General features: G+C 43.2%; 1 protein-coding gene across 2 annotated transcripts in view; it reads right to left on the minus strand.

Annotated features, from left to right (window-relative positions):
- CYFIP1 (cytoplasmic FMR1 interacting protein 1) overlaps positions 1–16,393 on the minus strand; it is a 102,600-nt gene that overhangs the window by 34,332 nt on the left and 51,875 nt on the right. For both annotated transcript variants that reach the window (XM_068968028.1, XM_068968027.1), the window contains 6 exons: positions 15,582–15,707; positions 7,535–7,701; positions 6,130–6,277; positions 4,886–5,039; positions 3,806–3,962; positions 2,618–2,714 (listed from right to left, as the gene is read on the minus strand). In XM_068968028.1, coding sequence (XP_068824129.1) covers positions 2,618–2,714; positions 3,806–3,962; positions 4,886–5,039; positions 6,130–6,277; positions 7,535–7,701; positions 15,582–15,707 — 849 coding nt within the window. The remainder of the gene's footprint in view (positions 1–2,617; positions 2,715–3,805; positions 3,963–4,885; positions 5,040–6,129; positions 6,278–7,534; positions 7,702–15,581; positions 15,708–16,393) is intronic.

The following is a 16,393-nucleotide window of genomic DNA, read 5'->3' on the forward strand; positions in this document are numbered from 1 at the left end:
ACCCCTGCCTCCAGGCTATATGTCCCAAGGGCATCTGCCCATGGCCTCTCCTGGGCTGCCAAGATTAGTCAGGAGATGCAGAGTGGACAGTCCTGGGACTTCACCCTCAAGACTGTATTCTCTGGATTAGCTCATATCCCCAAACCGTGATGAAGACACGCTGTGCTCAGAGTGAAGCTGCCCCAGGACCCATGGGTCTCTCTCCCCAGCCTACCCTGCCTCACCAGGGAATCCAGAGCATCTCCCTGACGCAGTGTTTCCTGTGGTTTTCGTGAGGATATAGGGAATGAGGCCATTCTGGCATGACCTAAAACAAATCCCCTATGATTATACAGTAGCAATGACAAATAGATTAAAGAGATTAGAGCTGACAGAGAGAGTGCCTGAAGAGCTATGGATGGAGGTTCGTAACACTGTACAGGAGGTGGTGACCAAAACCATTCCCAAGAAATAGAAATGCATTAAGGCAAAATGGTTGTCTGAGGAGGCGTTACAAATAGGTGTGATCACACATCTAGAGCCAGACATCCTAGAGTGTGATGTCAAGTGGGCCTTAGGAAGCATTACTACAAACAAAACTAGTGGAGGTGATGGAATTCCAGTTGAGCTATTTCAAATTCTAAAAGATGATGCTGTGAAAGTGCTGTACTTAATATACAGCAAATTTGGAAAACTCAGCAGTGCCCACAGGACTGGAAAATGTTAGTTTTCATTCCAAGCCCAAAGAAGGGTGACGCCAGAGAATGTTCAAATTACTGCACAACTGCACTCAACCCACACACTAGTAAAGTAATGCTCAAAATTCTCCAAGTTTGGCTTCAACAGTATGTGAACCGAGAACTTCCAGATATTCAAGGTGGATTTAGAAAAGGCAGAGGAACCAGAGATTAAATTGCTAACATCTTCTGAAACCAAGAGAATTCCAGAAAAACATCTACTTCTGCTTCATTGACTATGGTAAAGCCTTTGACTGTGTGGATCACCACCAACTGTGGAAAGTTCTTAAAGGGATGGGAACACCAGACCAACTTACCTGCCTCCTGAGAAATCTGTATGCAGGTCAAGAAGCAATAGTTAGAACTGGACATGGAACAGTGGATTGGTTCAAAACTGGGAAAGGAGTATGTCAAGGCTGTATATTGTCACTCTGGTTATTTAACTTATACACAGAATACATCATGCAAAATGCCTGCTGGATGAAGCATAAGCTGGAATCAAGATGGCCGGGAAAATCAATAACCTCAGATATGCAGATGACACCACCCTGATGGCAGACAGCAAGGAGGAACTAAAGAGCCTCTTGATGAAGGTGAAAATGGGGAGTGAAAAAGCTGGTTTAAAACTCAACATTCAAAAAACTAACCTCACGGCACTGAGTCCAATCACTTCACAGCAAATAGATGAGGGAAAAATGGAAACAGTGACAGACTTTATTTTCTTGGGCTTCAAAATCAATGCAGACAGTGACTGTAGCCATGAAATTAAAAGACGTTTGCTCCTTGGAAGAAAAACTATGACAATCATAGCGTATTAAAAGGCAGAGTCATCACTTTGCTGACAAAGGTCCGTAGAGTCAAAGGGATGGCTTTTCTGTAGTCATGTATGGATATGCCAGTTGGGCCATAAAGAAGGCTGAGTGCCAAAGGATTGATGCTTTCGAACTATGGTGCCAGAAAAGACTCTTGAGAGTTCATTGGACTATAAAGAGAGCAGACCAATCAATCCTAAAGGAAATCAACCCTGAATATTCATTGGGAGGACTGATGCTGAAGCTGAAGTTCTAATACCTTGGCTACCTGATGCGTAGAGCCAACTCATTGGAAAAAACCCTGATGCTGGGAAAGAATGAGGGCAGGAGAAGGGGGTGACACAGGATGAGACGGCTGGATGGCATCAATGACTCAATGGACATGAGTTTGAGCAAACTGCAGGAGACAGTTGAAGGACAGGAAAGCCTGGCATGCTGCAGTTCATGGGGTCCCAAAGAGTCAGACACAACTAAACAACTGAAAAACAACAACAATGGGGAATGAGACCCATATGTATAAGGTAATCTGTTATGGTTAAATTCTCTTATATCTTGAGCTAGAAAATAAGATTTATCTCCTTAGCTGCATGTACACAGACTTAATAATTCTACTTGGAGGAATTTTTCCTCAAGAATAACCCAACACAACTAAAAAGTTACATGCAAGGAAGTTCATTAAAGCATTATTTATAATGAGTAAAAAATAAAAAGCAAAAACTAGAGAAATAAAATAGAGTTTGGTTCAGTCCATCTATTTCATACAATGCCCCTGTTCTAGACTGTGTTCATCCAAGAAAACAGGCAAGATATGTGGTGCTTATGACATGGGGTCATGTGAGACATGGGACCATGTGAAAAAAATGTCACCCAACAGCTAATGGGTGCTTTGAAGCTGGTTTAAAGACACCAATCGTCCTGTGTGTATGCATAGAAAAAAGTACTGATAGAAGGGTTCATCCTAAAATGTTTATTTCAAAGTTCATTCCATTGTTTAAACCTCTTTGTATTAAAAAGAAAGTTTGCTTCCTCTAATATTCAGAGGAAAAAAGGAAATTAAAGAAAGTCTGTTAGAAGTGCGTGGGCCCTTACCTCCGCCTCAATTTCATCATAGAGAAACTGCTTGTTGAACCTGGTGAGGGCGTAGTGGGCACTATCATTGTATAGGTCCAGTGAATAGAGGACGTACCTGCAGAAGGGGACACAGGTCAGCCTGGCTGCCCACATGGGCTTTCTTGGCTTTCACACCCTCCCCTCCACCAGCAATGTAACACTCACTGTTCTCCTTTCTCATAAGGAAAAATAATTTCTTATTCCAAATGCCAAATTTGGTTCCTGTGAGTGCCCTGACAAAACAGCCCCAGCAGGCAGGCTGGGCTTTTGGCAGGACACGCGTGGTTCAGTCACACCCAGGGCACCTGGCAGGTCCATGACGGCCTCCTGCAACTTCATCTTCTCACTTACCATGTTTCAAAGATTTTCATGCCAATTTGCAATGTTTTAATAACCACAAGGATGAGTCACTTTCTTATTTTTAAGAATAAACTACCTGACCTAAAAAGAAAAACATACAAAGGTCCCGGGCCCCATAACTGACCAAGAGCAAATCTGGTGTGGCCAAAGCCCCTCTGACCCTGGACAAAAGGTGGTAGCTAGCAGTCTGCAGAGGTAAGGTCTCATTGAGGGCTTAAGGCACATGAACAGCAGGCCCACTGCAGCCCTCAAAGAGCACACAGGTTCATTAAGACCTCTAAGGCTGTGGATGCCACGGCTGCTGCAGAGGGAGGCAAGGCTGCTTTCCTGGTGTGCACAGGCCAGGAGGACTGGGAGGACGGCCGGGCGGGGACCCCATCTGCTCGCCACACGAGACCCTGTTTGCAGTTACTTTCCCTCCATGGATTTCATATTTTCTGACCCCTTCATAGTCTCTGACCTCCAGCCCTGACACTGAGCCTCACACTAAACACTTCCTCTCCCAAATCCATCTGGGTCTGAGGCCATGCCACACTAGAGGTCAGGCTACGTCTCCCCTTGCCAAGTTCCCAGGACCTTGCTGGCACCTGGACACAGAACTTGATAATCAGTTTTACTGCTTGGGCACCAGATTTCAATCCAAAGCCAAGACACCTGTTCCTTCTATTGATCTCTGAAGTCTCACCCCAAGAATTATGACTTCAAATGAAGCACTGAGAATAATCGGCCCCGCCTCCCCCTCCCAAACACCACCAAGGACTTCAAACATCATGACAGGAGGCTGGGACAGGCCTCCAGAACACTTACTCCATCATTGATGCTTCTTTGGTTTCCAAGATGTGGTCTGTCAGGATCCAGGGCATGGACATCTCAATAGGGAATTGAATCCTTCTGCCCATTGTCAACTCCAGAAAGAACTCTCGGAACCACAACTGCGAAAGGTCACAGCACTGCTGGAGCGTCTCTTAAGGGATTCAAAAGATAACACATTAATCTTCTATAAGCAGAAAAGACTCCACAGGGTGAGGCAAGGGGGCATGTGCCAGGCTCTCAGCCCTGGGCCTTGGCGAGTGGACATGAGTATGTGCCGTGCACACAGTGTGGCCATAGACAAAGCCACCTGGATGTGCTGATTCTCACTCACCAACAGGAGAGTCAGCGTCCAGCACCACAAGCCCAGCAACACCCATCAACAGGACATGGTTAACACTGTGCACCTTCTGACAGGATTTGTTTTACTTGGGATACAGACACAGTATTGTATTCATACTTAGTGCATGTCTATCTAATGCAAAACAGATTGGAAAAAAATGTTTCCATCCTTTTATGAAGAGAAGAAGAAAAGCCTAACTATTACTATAAACCTAAAGCACTTGCAGCCAAGATAGAGGCTTCGCACTCTGAATCATGGATACAGCACAGAAATAAACATGTACAGCTCCATGGAGACCAAGCGCACCCACATGCACATGGCCACCCCAGGACGGGGTGTGCAGTGTGCAGCTCAGCTCACCTGCTACTTTCTACACTTAGCTTGGGAGTGGTTTCTGGTACTTATCACCACCTGGATCTGAAGCCAGGTGACAGTTACACCAGCCTGAGTTGCTGACCCGGTGTAGGTTACAAAGACTTTGTATCCAGGTCACTGGGCCAGCCCCAGCCCATGGGCCTCACCCTTCTAAGGGCCATGCCACACAGAGGAAGTCCCTGGCCAGCCATGCATTTAAAGCAACAGGCGAGGAAATGCCACGAGGGTTACAACATGTGTCACTGCCTGGGAGGACGAAGGGACCACAGCAGGGGCAGCCAGCCAGGCAGGAGCTTTCTAGACATTGTTAGTGGTGTTAGAATATGCTGGAGCAGACACTGGTCAGCAGTAGGTCTTACCACTGAAATTTATCAAGTGGGTGTAGAAGAATGACTCTCGATGAAATTTTTCTATGTCCAATATGGTGGGCCCCTCAAGGCTACTTCTCAAGGTTTTCTTGGAACCACTTTTGTCTGCAATGAGGGACTCTAGCATGGTTCTCACCATGTAAAGCTGCATTATCCAAGGAAACATTTGTAGGGGAGAAAATATACATGGCACATTAGTTACAACAAACACAGATAAACCACGAGAAGGGCTGCCCACTGACACTGCGCTGGCTCCTTGCAGGGGCAGCACCAATCCACACGGCCAAGTCGTTGCTGCTTGGGACAAAGAATTCAGAGGAGAGCCTCATGTCATAAACGTCAACAAGAAAAACAAATGATGTCTTACCACCAAAGGTTAAAAGGGGCGGATAGACGTAGGACTGCCTCAGAAACGCGTTAACCACATGCAAGAGTCTTTCCGCGCCCACAGACTTGAGCTGCCTGAGCAGCTCGGCAGAGCTCAAGGACTCCACCATGGTGCGCACCAGGTACAGCTAAACACGGACAGACAGGACAGCGTTAGTCACGGGGGCATGAGGACGAGCAGGGATGTGCACGCTGGCAGACAGGCCCCAGACGGCACCCTCACCCTCCGCCCAAGTACCCCAAGATTTCATACAGAGCCAGCAACACGCTCTGCTGGCAATTCTCTGAAAGGCTGACAGAAGAGATTCTAAAAGCCCGCAACACAGAGCTGATGAGAACAAAGTTCCAAAACAGGAAAGGAAAAAGCAGAGGGCAATTAAATCAGATGTGAGGATCAGAGGAAAGCTGCTTGAAGCGGGAGGAGGGAGCTGAGTGTGCCAGGAGAAAGACCAGCAGTGATAGCTAGAGACCAGGGATATAGCAAAGCTATGTTTTCAAATTTCCAAAAATTTTATCTTTAGGAATAATCATTTTTCAGACCCTACATAAAAATTATAACCACACATTTAAACACCCACCAGGAAACACAGTGTAAATATGGACACATAAACTTTCACCCACATTTTGGGAATAGGAGTTGATGCAGTCAAATTAAGTTCTGCATGCAAATGACCAAACCTGGGAATCATGGGGTGTCTATACCCTAGATTCAGATTCACTTGGACAAGGAATATAGAAGCAAAAAAGACCCAGACTGTACTTGGCCACGGTGAGGTCATTGCACTCCCAGGCTCCCACCACTTCCCCAGCTCACGGTCACCCCACTCAGTAGAGCAAGGAACGAGAACCTGGGTGCTGGAGGGTCCTACAGCGCGCCGCGGCACTTTAATGTCGAAGCCACTTTTTGGGTCCTTCTCGCCTCGCAGGGCTGGGTCGTTGAAGGGCTCATGCCCTGTCTCCCAGTCACACACAGTCTTCCTGATGGCCTGCAGGACACTAAACCACCAGTCAAGTTGTTAGGGTGGGACAAAGTGTTGACATCCTCAGCGCTTTTACAATCATAGTATCTCCTGACTTAACCCACAACCAACTCTGACACATAAATTCCCTTGGGGGCAGTGGGAGGATGTGGTAATGAGACAGTTCAATGTTAAACTTTCAAAATAGACCATTTTCTTGGGGACGTTACCACCCTCAGAAAATCTAACGTGCTTGGCATTTTACATCAATTAGCCCAGAAGTGGTGTTTGATTTCTTAAATATTGAGTCACGCTAAGGGCAGCAAGAAGACAGGCCCCAAACATTCACTCAGAGCTCAAACAACCTTCTCGAGACTTATCCCATTTTCTCATTTGAATATGCTCACCAACACAATCCTGGGGACACTGTCTACACCTCATTTGGACATCTGGATTCCACCATTCCCAACAGGGCCCCACCAAGGTAGAGTCCCCCACAGGTGCCACGTTCAGGTCAGACACACCCACAAGCCCACTCTGGTCACTTTGAGCTAGACTACACTGCACATTTCCCACACAGTAGGAGTGAGGCTCCCTGCAGCAAAACTGAGGCTTAGTGAAAACATGAAAATTTTCACTGAGCCCTCCAGGTGAGAGAACAAAAACTAGGAAGACTGACAGTGTAATAAGATCATATTAGTGCTGAAGGCATATAATACCAGGTGACAATTATATCACCTATAAAGCAACGAAATGAAATCACTATCCATGTGAGCCCCTCTGAGCTTCATTTTATACAAATGTCTCTGAAAGATGACCTTATCTAAAATGCTAAACAGTAACAGAAACCTAGCTTAAGTTTGCTGTAGGATCTCTGCAATACATATGAGGTTTGTGACTAATTTGTAGGACAGGCCATAGGAATAGAAGCAAAAACACTGAAGATAATAAAGTTTGAAATGGGAGATGAGATGCCGAGTTGTGTGTCCCTACAGTCCTGGTAAGCAGAATTGTCACACAGATTTTTGAGACACACCCAGGTCTGAGATAACCAAACCCTTGTTCCTGGGTCTCCAGACTGCTTAGACCTTTATCTGACTTATTGTGGGTTGTTCAGGTTAATAACTGGACCCACTACATTACATTTAGAGGAAATTCACCAAACAGGTGTCTGGAAGTTGGATATAAGTGTATTGAGCATATTTATAAAAATGTAACTCTACAGCTGCTCAAACCTAAGCTGATCCTTCCATTGTGGATGATTGTGAAGGGAGGTGTGTGCAGCAGGGCTGACCTCTGGATGACATTCTTCTTCTTCTTGATGGCCTGCCTGAGTGGCTCCCTGAGGGTGACCTGGGAGAAGTCCTGTAGTGCAGCATAGACAGTGTGGCGGATGGCATGGTTGAACACACTCTCCATCCTGCCCATCAGCACCTGCAGGCCTTTGATCATGGCGATCACCTGTAGGAGGACACAGGACCTTCAGTGTGTGGAGGCTGGCAGGTGAGCCTGGCACATGCCAGGTATCTGCCTCCCCTGAGTGCAGGCATTCTCCCCTGGCCTCCTGTTTTTCTACTGTACACCTGCACCTGTCCCTGTTTCTGGGTCTGACCCCACAGGACTACAAGCACCTGAGGGCAGGGACAGATTTGCTTGGCCTGGAGCTAACAGGAGCATTTGATAACTGACTCTACTAGGCACACCTCTCTGTGAAAAACTTCCAGCAGAAAAGAAGAAAAAAGATTCAGGAGAGCAAATTTGTTATTATCTGGAAAAGAAAAAAGAAATTACAAGTTTGTAACCCAAATCCCATCTGTTAACAATGGCACAGTGAATTAATATGCATAGAAAGTCAGAAGAATATGCAGTGACCTGCTTAAAGTTCATTTTTGTGATGGTACCAGAGACAGGATTCTGCCCTCATTTCACATGCCTGTTTTCACTGTTTGCTTGCAGGATTTATATAGTGAACCTGGGCTGCTTTTCTAATGAGGAAACAAAGGGAAATTTTCTATTTAAAAAAGCAAATTCTCCAACTGAAGTTGAACTGAATTCAAGCTCACAGCAATCTAAAGGAAATCTAATCCTAAAGGAAATCAACCCTGAATATTCACTGGAAGGACTGATGCTGAAGCTCCAATATTTTGACACCTGATGCAAAGAGCTGACTCATTGGAAAAGACCCTCATGCTGGAAAAAGTTGAGAGCAAGAGAAGAAGGGGATGACAGAGGATGAGATGGTTGGATGGCATCACTGACTCAATGGATATGAGTTTGAGGAAACTCAGGCATATAGTGATGGACAGAGAAGCCTGGCATGTTACAATTCATGGGGTTGCAAAGAGTCAGACATGACTTAGTGACTGAACAACAGTAACAACATATTCAAACTATGGAATGTAGGAAAGCTGTGCTGAAAGGCAAATCTGGAGCTTTGGCCTAAATATAATAACAACAATACTCATCACTAATTTATAAAAAGATAAAAATAACCCCCCCAAAGAAGAAGGAAATGAATATCTAAAAGCAAAAATTAATGGAACAGAAAATAAGCATATACTAGAAAGTGATCAACTAAGAAAAAGCTGTTTTATGAACAAACAAATGCTCAGGAAGACCAAAAAAACCAGACAAGCATTATAAATAAAGAGGTGACATTACCACACAATCCACAGATACTAAGAGATTGTGAGACTGTATTGGAACAGGATAAACATACAGACTGATAGAACAGAATTAAGAGTCCAGAAATAAGTCCTCACATTTATAACCAATTTGCTTTCAACAAGGGTGTGAAACAGTTCGATAGGGAAATACTGTGTTTTCAACAAACGTGCGTGTGCTGTCATGTCCAACTCTGCAACCCCAACAGATAACACTGAGGCACAACTAGACATCCTCACGCAAAAGAATCAAGCCAGCCTCTTGTGTAGGAAAGGGTCTTATCAGTAGCCTGGGATGAACAAACCCTGCACATTCCCAGGAGAGTCTGCCCTGTGGCTGGCTCCTAGGAAATGACTCTAAGCCACTGGAATACTCAGCCCGAAGAATATGTGTCTGAGGCTTTGGGCCACTTCAATAGCAGTTTCACCAGATATTTTATGCTAACAATGTGATTTATAAGAAACAGCTGTTTTTCTTCTAGGCTTACAGTCCGAGTAGCTGAGTGCTATAGCAATTGTGCTACATGCCAACATCAGTTCAGTTCAGTCGCTCAGTCGTGTCCGACTCTTTGCGACCCCATGAATCCCAGCACGCCAGGCCTCCCTGTCCATCACTAACTCCCGGAGTTCACTCAGACTCAAGTCCATCAAGTCAGTGATGCCATCCAGCCATCTCATCCTCGGTGGTCCCCTTCTCCCCCTGCCCCCAATCCCTCCCAGCATCAGACTCCTTTCCAATGAGTCAACTCTTCTCATGAGGTGGCCAAAGTACTGGAGTTTCAGCTTTAGCATCATTCCTTCCAAAGACATCCCAGGGCTGATCTCCTTTAGAATGGACTGGTTGGATCTCCTTGCAGTCCAAGGGACTCTCAAGAGTCTTCTCCAACACCACAGTTCAAAAGCATCAATTCTTCGGTGCTCAGCCTTCTTCACAGTCCAACTCTCACATCCATACATAACTACTGGAAAAACCATAGCCCTGACTAGACGGACCTTTGCTGGCAAAATAATGTCTCTGCTGTTGAATATGCTATCTAGGTTGGTCATAACTTTCCTTCCAAGGAGTAAGCGTCTTTTAATTTCATGGCTGCAATCACCATCTGCAGTGATTTGGGAGCCCAAAAACATAAAGTCTGACCCTGTTTCCACTGTTTCCCCATCTATTTCCCATGAAGTGATGGGACCGGATGCCATGATCTTCATTTTCTGAATGTTGAGCTTTAAGCCAACTTTTTCACTCTCCTCTTTCACTTTCATCAAGAGGCTTTTTAGTTCCTCTTCACTTTCTGCCATAAGGGTGGTGTCATCTGCATATCTGAGGTGATTGATATTTCTCCCAGCAATCTTGATTTCAGCTTGTGCTTCTTCCAGCCCAGCGTTTCTCATGATGTACTCTGCTGCTGCTGCTAAGTCGCATCAGTCGTGTCTGACTCTGCGTGACCCTATAGACGGAAGCCCACCAGGCTCCTCTGTCCCTGGGATTCTCCAGGCAAGAACACTGGAGTGGGTTGTCATTTCCTTCTCCAATGCATGAAAGTGAAAAGTGAAAGTGAAGTCACTCAGTCGTGTCCGACTTTTAGCAACCCCATGGACTGTAGCCTGTGAGGCTCCTCTGTCCATGGGATTTCCCAGGCAAGAGTACTGGAGTGGGGTGCCACTGCCTTCTCCGGATGTACTCTGCATGTAAGTTAAATAAGCAGGGTGACAATACATAGCCTTGACGTACTCCTTTTCCTATTTGGAACCAGTCTGTTGTTCCATGTCTGGTTCTAACTGTTGCTTCCTGAACACGCCAACATTACTGACACTCAATAGAAACCCTGGACACCAAGGCTCAGGTGAGCTTCCCTGCATCTGTGCTCACCCACCACTGCCAGGAGAATAAACACATTCCCTGCAGCTCCAATAAGGTGGGGGACATCTGGAATTTGCACCTGGCTTCCCCTGAACTTAACCCAGTGTCTTTTCCCTTTGCTGATTTTAATCTATGTCATTTCTCTATAATAAATCATAACCTTGAACAGAACAGCTACTTAGTTCTATGTAACTTAGTCTAGTAAATCTAGGCTAAGGGTGGTCTTGGGGACCTCTGATATAACACCCTATCTCATAGCATTAAAAATTAACTCAAAATTGACCATATACATTTAAAAATCTGTAAGACCAAACAAACAAAAATAAACAAAGGCAAATCTTTGTGACTTGGGTTAGGTGGTGATTTCTTAAGATATGACACCAAAAGCACAAGCAACTAAAGAAAAAACTTGAAAAACTGAACTTTATTAAAATGAAAGACTTTTATGCTTCAAAAGATCCCATTAAGAAAGTAAAAGGTAAATGGGAGAAAATGCTGCAAATCATATGTCTGGTAAGAACTGGTACCTAGAATATGTAAACTCAATAATAAAAAGACAAATAATTCAATTACAAAGTGGGCAAAGGATCTGACAATTCTCCAAAAATATACGAACTGTCAACTGTGTCACTAAATTGTGTCAGACTCTTGTGACCCCATGGACTGTAGCCCACCAGGCTCCTCTGTCCATGGAACTCTCCAGGTAAGAATACTGGAGGGGGTTGTCATTTCCCCCTCTAGGGGATTTTCTGCCCAGGGATCGATCCCAGGTCCCCTGCATTGGCAGGCAGATTCTTCTACCACTGCACCACCGGGGGAGCCCACAAACTGTCAATAAGCACATGAACATATGCTCAGCAGCGTTGTTATAAAAATCCATATCAAAACCACAATGAAACACTACTTCACATCTAGTAGGATGGCCAGAATCAAGGCAGACATCAGGAAGTGGCAAGGAGTTGGAGAAAGTGGACTCTCATGCACTGTTGGCAGGAATGTAAAGAACTGTTGCCGTTTTGCAAACTATCTGGTAGTTTCTCAAAATGTTAAAGGCAGAGAAACCATATGACCCAGCAACTCTACTCCTAGATGTATTATCAGAAGGAAGGAAAACAAGTCTACACAAAATCCTACACACACAAGTTCATAGCAGCATTATTCATAAGTGAAAAGGCAGAACAACCCAAGTGTCTGTCAGCCAATATGGATAAAATATGATATATACATACAATGGAATATTATTTGGCACAGAAAAGAATGAAATATTGATATATGTGGGAACCTTGAAAATATTATTAAGTGAAAGAAACCAATCACAATCACATATTGTATGAAACGCCCAGAATAAGCAAATCTACAGAGTCAGACTGCAGCTGCCATGGGATGAAGGAAGGGGAAAATGCGGGGAACTCCTAATGGGTATGAGTTTCTTTTTGAGACAACAAAAATGTTCCAAATTTGTGATTATACAATTCTGTGAGTATATCCCCTCAAAGCACTGAATTTTACACTTTAAATGGGTGAACTGTAGGTATGTGGGAAAAAGCTGTTACCAAAAAAGATGAAAACTTATCATAAAAGCAGTATGTCAAAAATAAGAAAATTTAGAAAGATTCTTAGAAAAATCTTTGAAACTACAACTTAGCAAACCTGATACAAGTAACAGAAAATCTGAATACTTCTATATCTAGCAAAGAAACTGAAAGTTTCAGAAGCCATCCCATACAGGGAAAGCTTCACAAGTAAATCCTGGAAACCATTTAAGGAAAAAATATCTTACACAAACCATTACAGACAACAGGAAAGATAGGAGTGTCATCAACCATTTCATGAAGCCAGAATCCAAAAATTAGAATGCAAGGTTGTCAAGGTGTGGGCTAAGCACAACCTCCTCCCTAAAAGCACCCTGTGAAAGGGGGTGTTGGTAGTTGGTGCAGGTAACCTCACAACAGAGACAACCTGGACATGCTCAGCCGAACGACCAAGGTCAACACCAGCACTGATGAATCAATAACACTGACAGCATGGGCCTTTGATGTGATGTTATTAAAATGGCATTTCAGCTCTGTGCTCCTCCTTTGCAAAAGCTACAACCTCAGTCTAATCATGAAAAACACATCAGATAAATTCCAGTTGAGGGATATTCTAAAGACCAGCACTCCTCAAAACTGTCACAGTCATCACAAACAAGGAAAGTCTGAGACAGTGTCATGACCCAGAAGAGTCAAAGGGTACATGATGACTACATGTGAAGTGAGATCCTAGATCAGAGGAAGAATGTTATAGAAAAAGTGAGGATATGTGAATAAAGCATGGGCTTTAGCTAATAATAATGTATTTACACTGGCTTATTAAAAATATAACAATACTAAAATAAGATGCTACTAATAAATGAAAAAGGGCATGGGGTATATGGGAATCCACTGTACTATCTTTGCAATTTTTCTCCAAATCTAGAAGTGTTCTAAAACCAAACATTAAAAGAAAAAAGTATTATTAAAAGCCACTCTTATTCATGAACTTCAATGCAAAAATCCATATAAAAATCTTAGCAACCTGTATCTTGCAAGATATAAAAAGGATAAAATCTCATGATCAAGTTGAGTTTATATCAGGAATGCAAGGTTAGCTTAATATTAAACCTGATCCAAAAAACCCTATCAATGTAAATCTAGCACACTGATAGAATAAAAGAATCATCAGTTCAGTTCAGTTCAGTCGCTCAGTCGTGTCCGACTCTTTGCGACCCCATGAATCGCAGCACGCCAGGCCTTCCTGTCCATCACCAACTCCTGGAGTTCACTCAGACTCACGTCCATCAAGTCAGTGATGCCATCCAGCAATCACATCCTCTGTCGTTCCCTTCTCCTCCTGCCCCCAATCCCTCCCAGCATCAGAGTCTTTTCCAATGAGTCAACACTTTGCATGAGGTGGCCAAAGTGCTGAAGTTTTAGCTTTAGCATCATTCCTTCCAAGGAAATCCCAGGGCTGATCTCCTTCAGAATGGACTGGTTGGATCTCCCTGCAGTCCAAGGGACTCTCAAGAGTCTTCTCCAACACCACAGTTCAAAAGCAGCAATTCTTTGGCGCTCAGCCTTCTTCACAGTCCAACTCTCACATCCATACATGACCACAGGAAAAACCACAGCCTTGACTAGACGGACCTTAGTCGGCAAAGTAATGTCTCTGCTTTTGAAATATGCTATCTAGGTTGGTCATAACTTTTCTTCCAAGGAGTAAGTGTCTTTTAATCTCATGGCTGCAATTACCATCTGCAGTGATTTTGGAGCCCAAAAAAATAAAGTCGGACACTGTTTCCACTGTTTCCCCATCTATTTCCCATGAAGTGATGGGACCGGATACCATGATCTTCGTTTTCTGAATGTTGAGCTTAATTGTCTTAATGGATGAAAAATGTTTTATAAAACTGGTATCTTTCCATGATAAAATCTCTTAGCAAATATGGAATAGAAGGCAACTTCCCTGATCTGAGGAAGGGTAGTTACAAGGAACCTATAACAAATGCACTGTATGATGAAATGTTGAAAGCTTTCCCTTTGGGATGGGAAACAAGACATAAATGCCTGGAGTCTCCTTCCATTTAATGAGTAGGAATCCTACCCAGTATGATTAAAAAAAAAAAAATAGAAGGGGGAGAAATAAGACTGTCATTATTTCCAGATGATATGATTATATAAGTAGAAAATACAGAATAATCCATGGATAATTACAATTAATAAGTGAGTTTAGACAAGTTGGTAGATACAAGGAAAACTAAAAAAAAAAAAATTGATTTTAAACAAGGAAAACTAAAAAAAGAAAATTGATTTTAAACACCAGTGATAAACATTTAGAAAAAAATAAAATAAAGTCAACAAAAGATGTGCAACAGTTTTACAGATGAAGAGAGGTATTAGAGAATCTTAATGAATGGATGGACATATCAGATTCATGAAAGATTTAATATTATAAATTTGTCAATTCTTCCGAAAATGGTCTATAGGTTTATTCAAACCCTTATAATAAATTTTAACAGGATTCACTGGAACATAACTGGATGGTTCTAAAATGTATATGAAAATGCCAAGGGTGAGAATAGCTAAGAATTCTTGAAGAGAGAAAGATGTACTTTACAAGACACACTTAACTACTGTAATTAAGACAGAGGGATTAGGAAAGGACAGACAGATTGACCAATGGATTGGAACATGAGCAGAAACACACCTGCCTAAAGTATGGTTACCTGACGCACACAGAAGTGGCAGGCAGAGCAGCTGGGAGGGTTGGAGGGGGTATTTCGGATCTAAATGTGAAAGGGAGAATAAGACACCCAGAAGACAATGTAGAAGACTTTCTTCATGACCTTAGGGGTATGCAAAGATTTCTCAAACAAGGTAGGAAACGTACAGCTACAAAACATACATCCAGAAACTAGATGGCACAGAAATTAAGACCTGTTCATCACAAGAGTCCTAAACATCACGCAGAGCTGGGGACCACACAGCTGTGAGTGGGGTTCCTCTCTCTCCAACACCCAGGTCTCAACTTGCTCCTCTCATGTGTGCCAACAAAAAGCTGCTGAGGCTCCCAAGCTCTCCTCAGAACATGCCCTGATCTGGCTTAGGGGAGTGTCTATGCAGAGACCAGGAACCCACAACTTATTTTAATCTCTATTCTGACATCTGTGACAGATTCAAAGAGCCACCCTACACAGACGCAACTCTATAAAACAAGTAGTTCATTCATGTTTTTGCCTTTCTTTGTAAAGCAAAGACAGTTTGAGATCAGAATCAAAGGAGGAGGAGAAAGCAGACAAGCCGTACCTCAACCAGGGCAAACTTCTCCTCACTGGTGTAGTTGTAGCGGGTGGCACGCTCATACTCCTCAGCATTGTCAGGGCAGTCCTTGTTAGAGTACTTGTCCGTTGGGTGCACAAGTTTCCATGAATACTGGTGTGATCAAAAAAGAGGGGCGACAGCCACACCAAATGCAAAATGTTTACCTGCTGGTCTGACTTACAGGACTATTGCCAAAAGCTACCAAAGGTCACCGGTCAGCCTTCTATTGTTCACTGAGTCTGAGAGTCACACACAGGCATGAGTGCTTGCATGCACACACACACACACAATGCACGCACACATGTGACACGCATACTACATATGCATGCACACACACTCCATCTCCATAAAACTGCAAAACGTTCTGGAAATGTGACTTCAGTCTCAAGTAACACATCAAAAACTTAAGAAATACATAAGGTAAAATGGTCTGGATATTTTATGTGGAATATCTAAGACTATAAGCACTTTATCACCATTTCTAAAAGAATTAGCCTTTCAAACAATCAAGTACCCATCCAAATATAAAAATCCTTGTCTGAGCAAAATAAACAATGAAACAGAAAAATCTTCTGACTTATGAGTATCCAAACCTTTTTATGCATCATAAACCACTTTACTAATCCTAAACAAAAGAAGCTGATGGCTAGAAATACAGTGTTGTTTTTAAAAAAAATGAGAAGTAAAAATCATCATAACAATACAAATGTAATTCTACCAATGTGTTTTAAAAGATAAGGACCTTTAATTCTAATATATGTAAATGAAATGTACATTGAGCCATCTTAGAAACATTT

The sequence above is a fragment of the Capricornis sumatraensis genome, chromosome 3 (assembly GCF_032405125.1).
Source record: "Capricornis sumatraensis isolate serow.1 chromosome 3, serow.2, whole genome shotgun sequence".
NCBI lineage: Eukaryota > Metazoa > Chordata > Mammalia > Artiodactyla > Bovidae > Capricornis > Capricornis sumatraensis.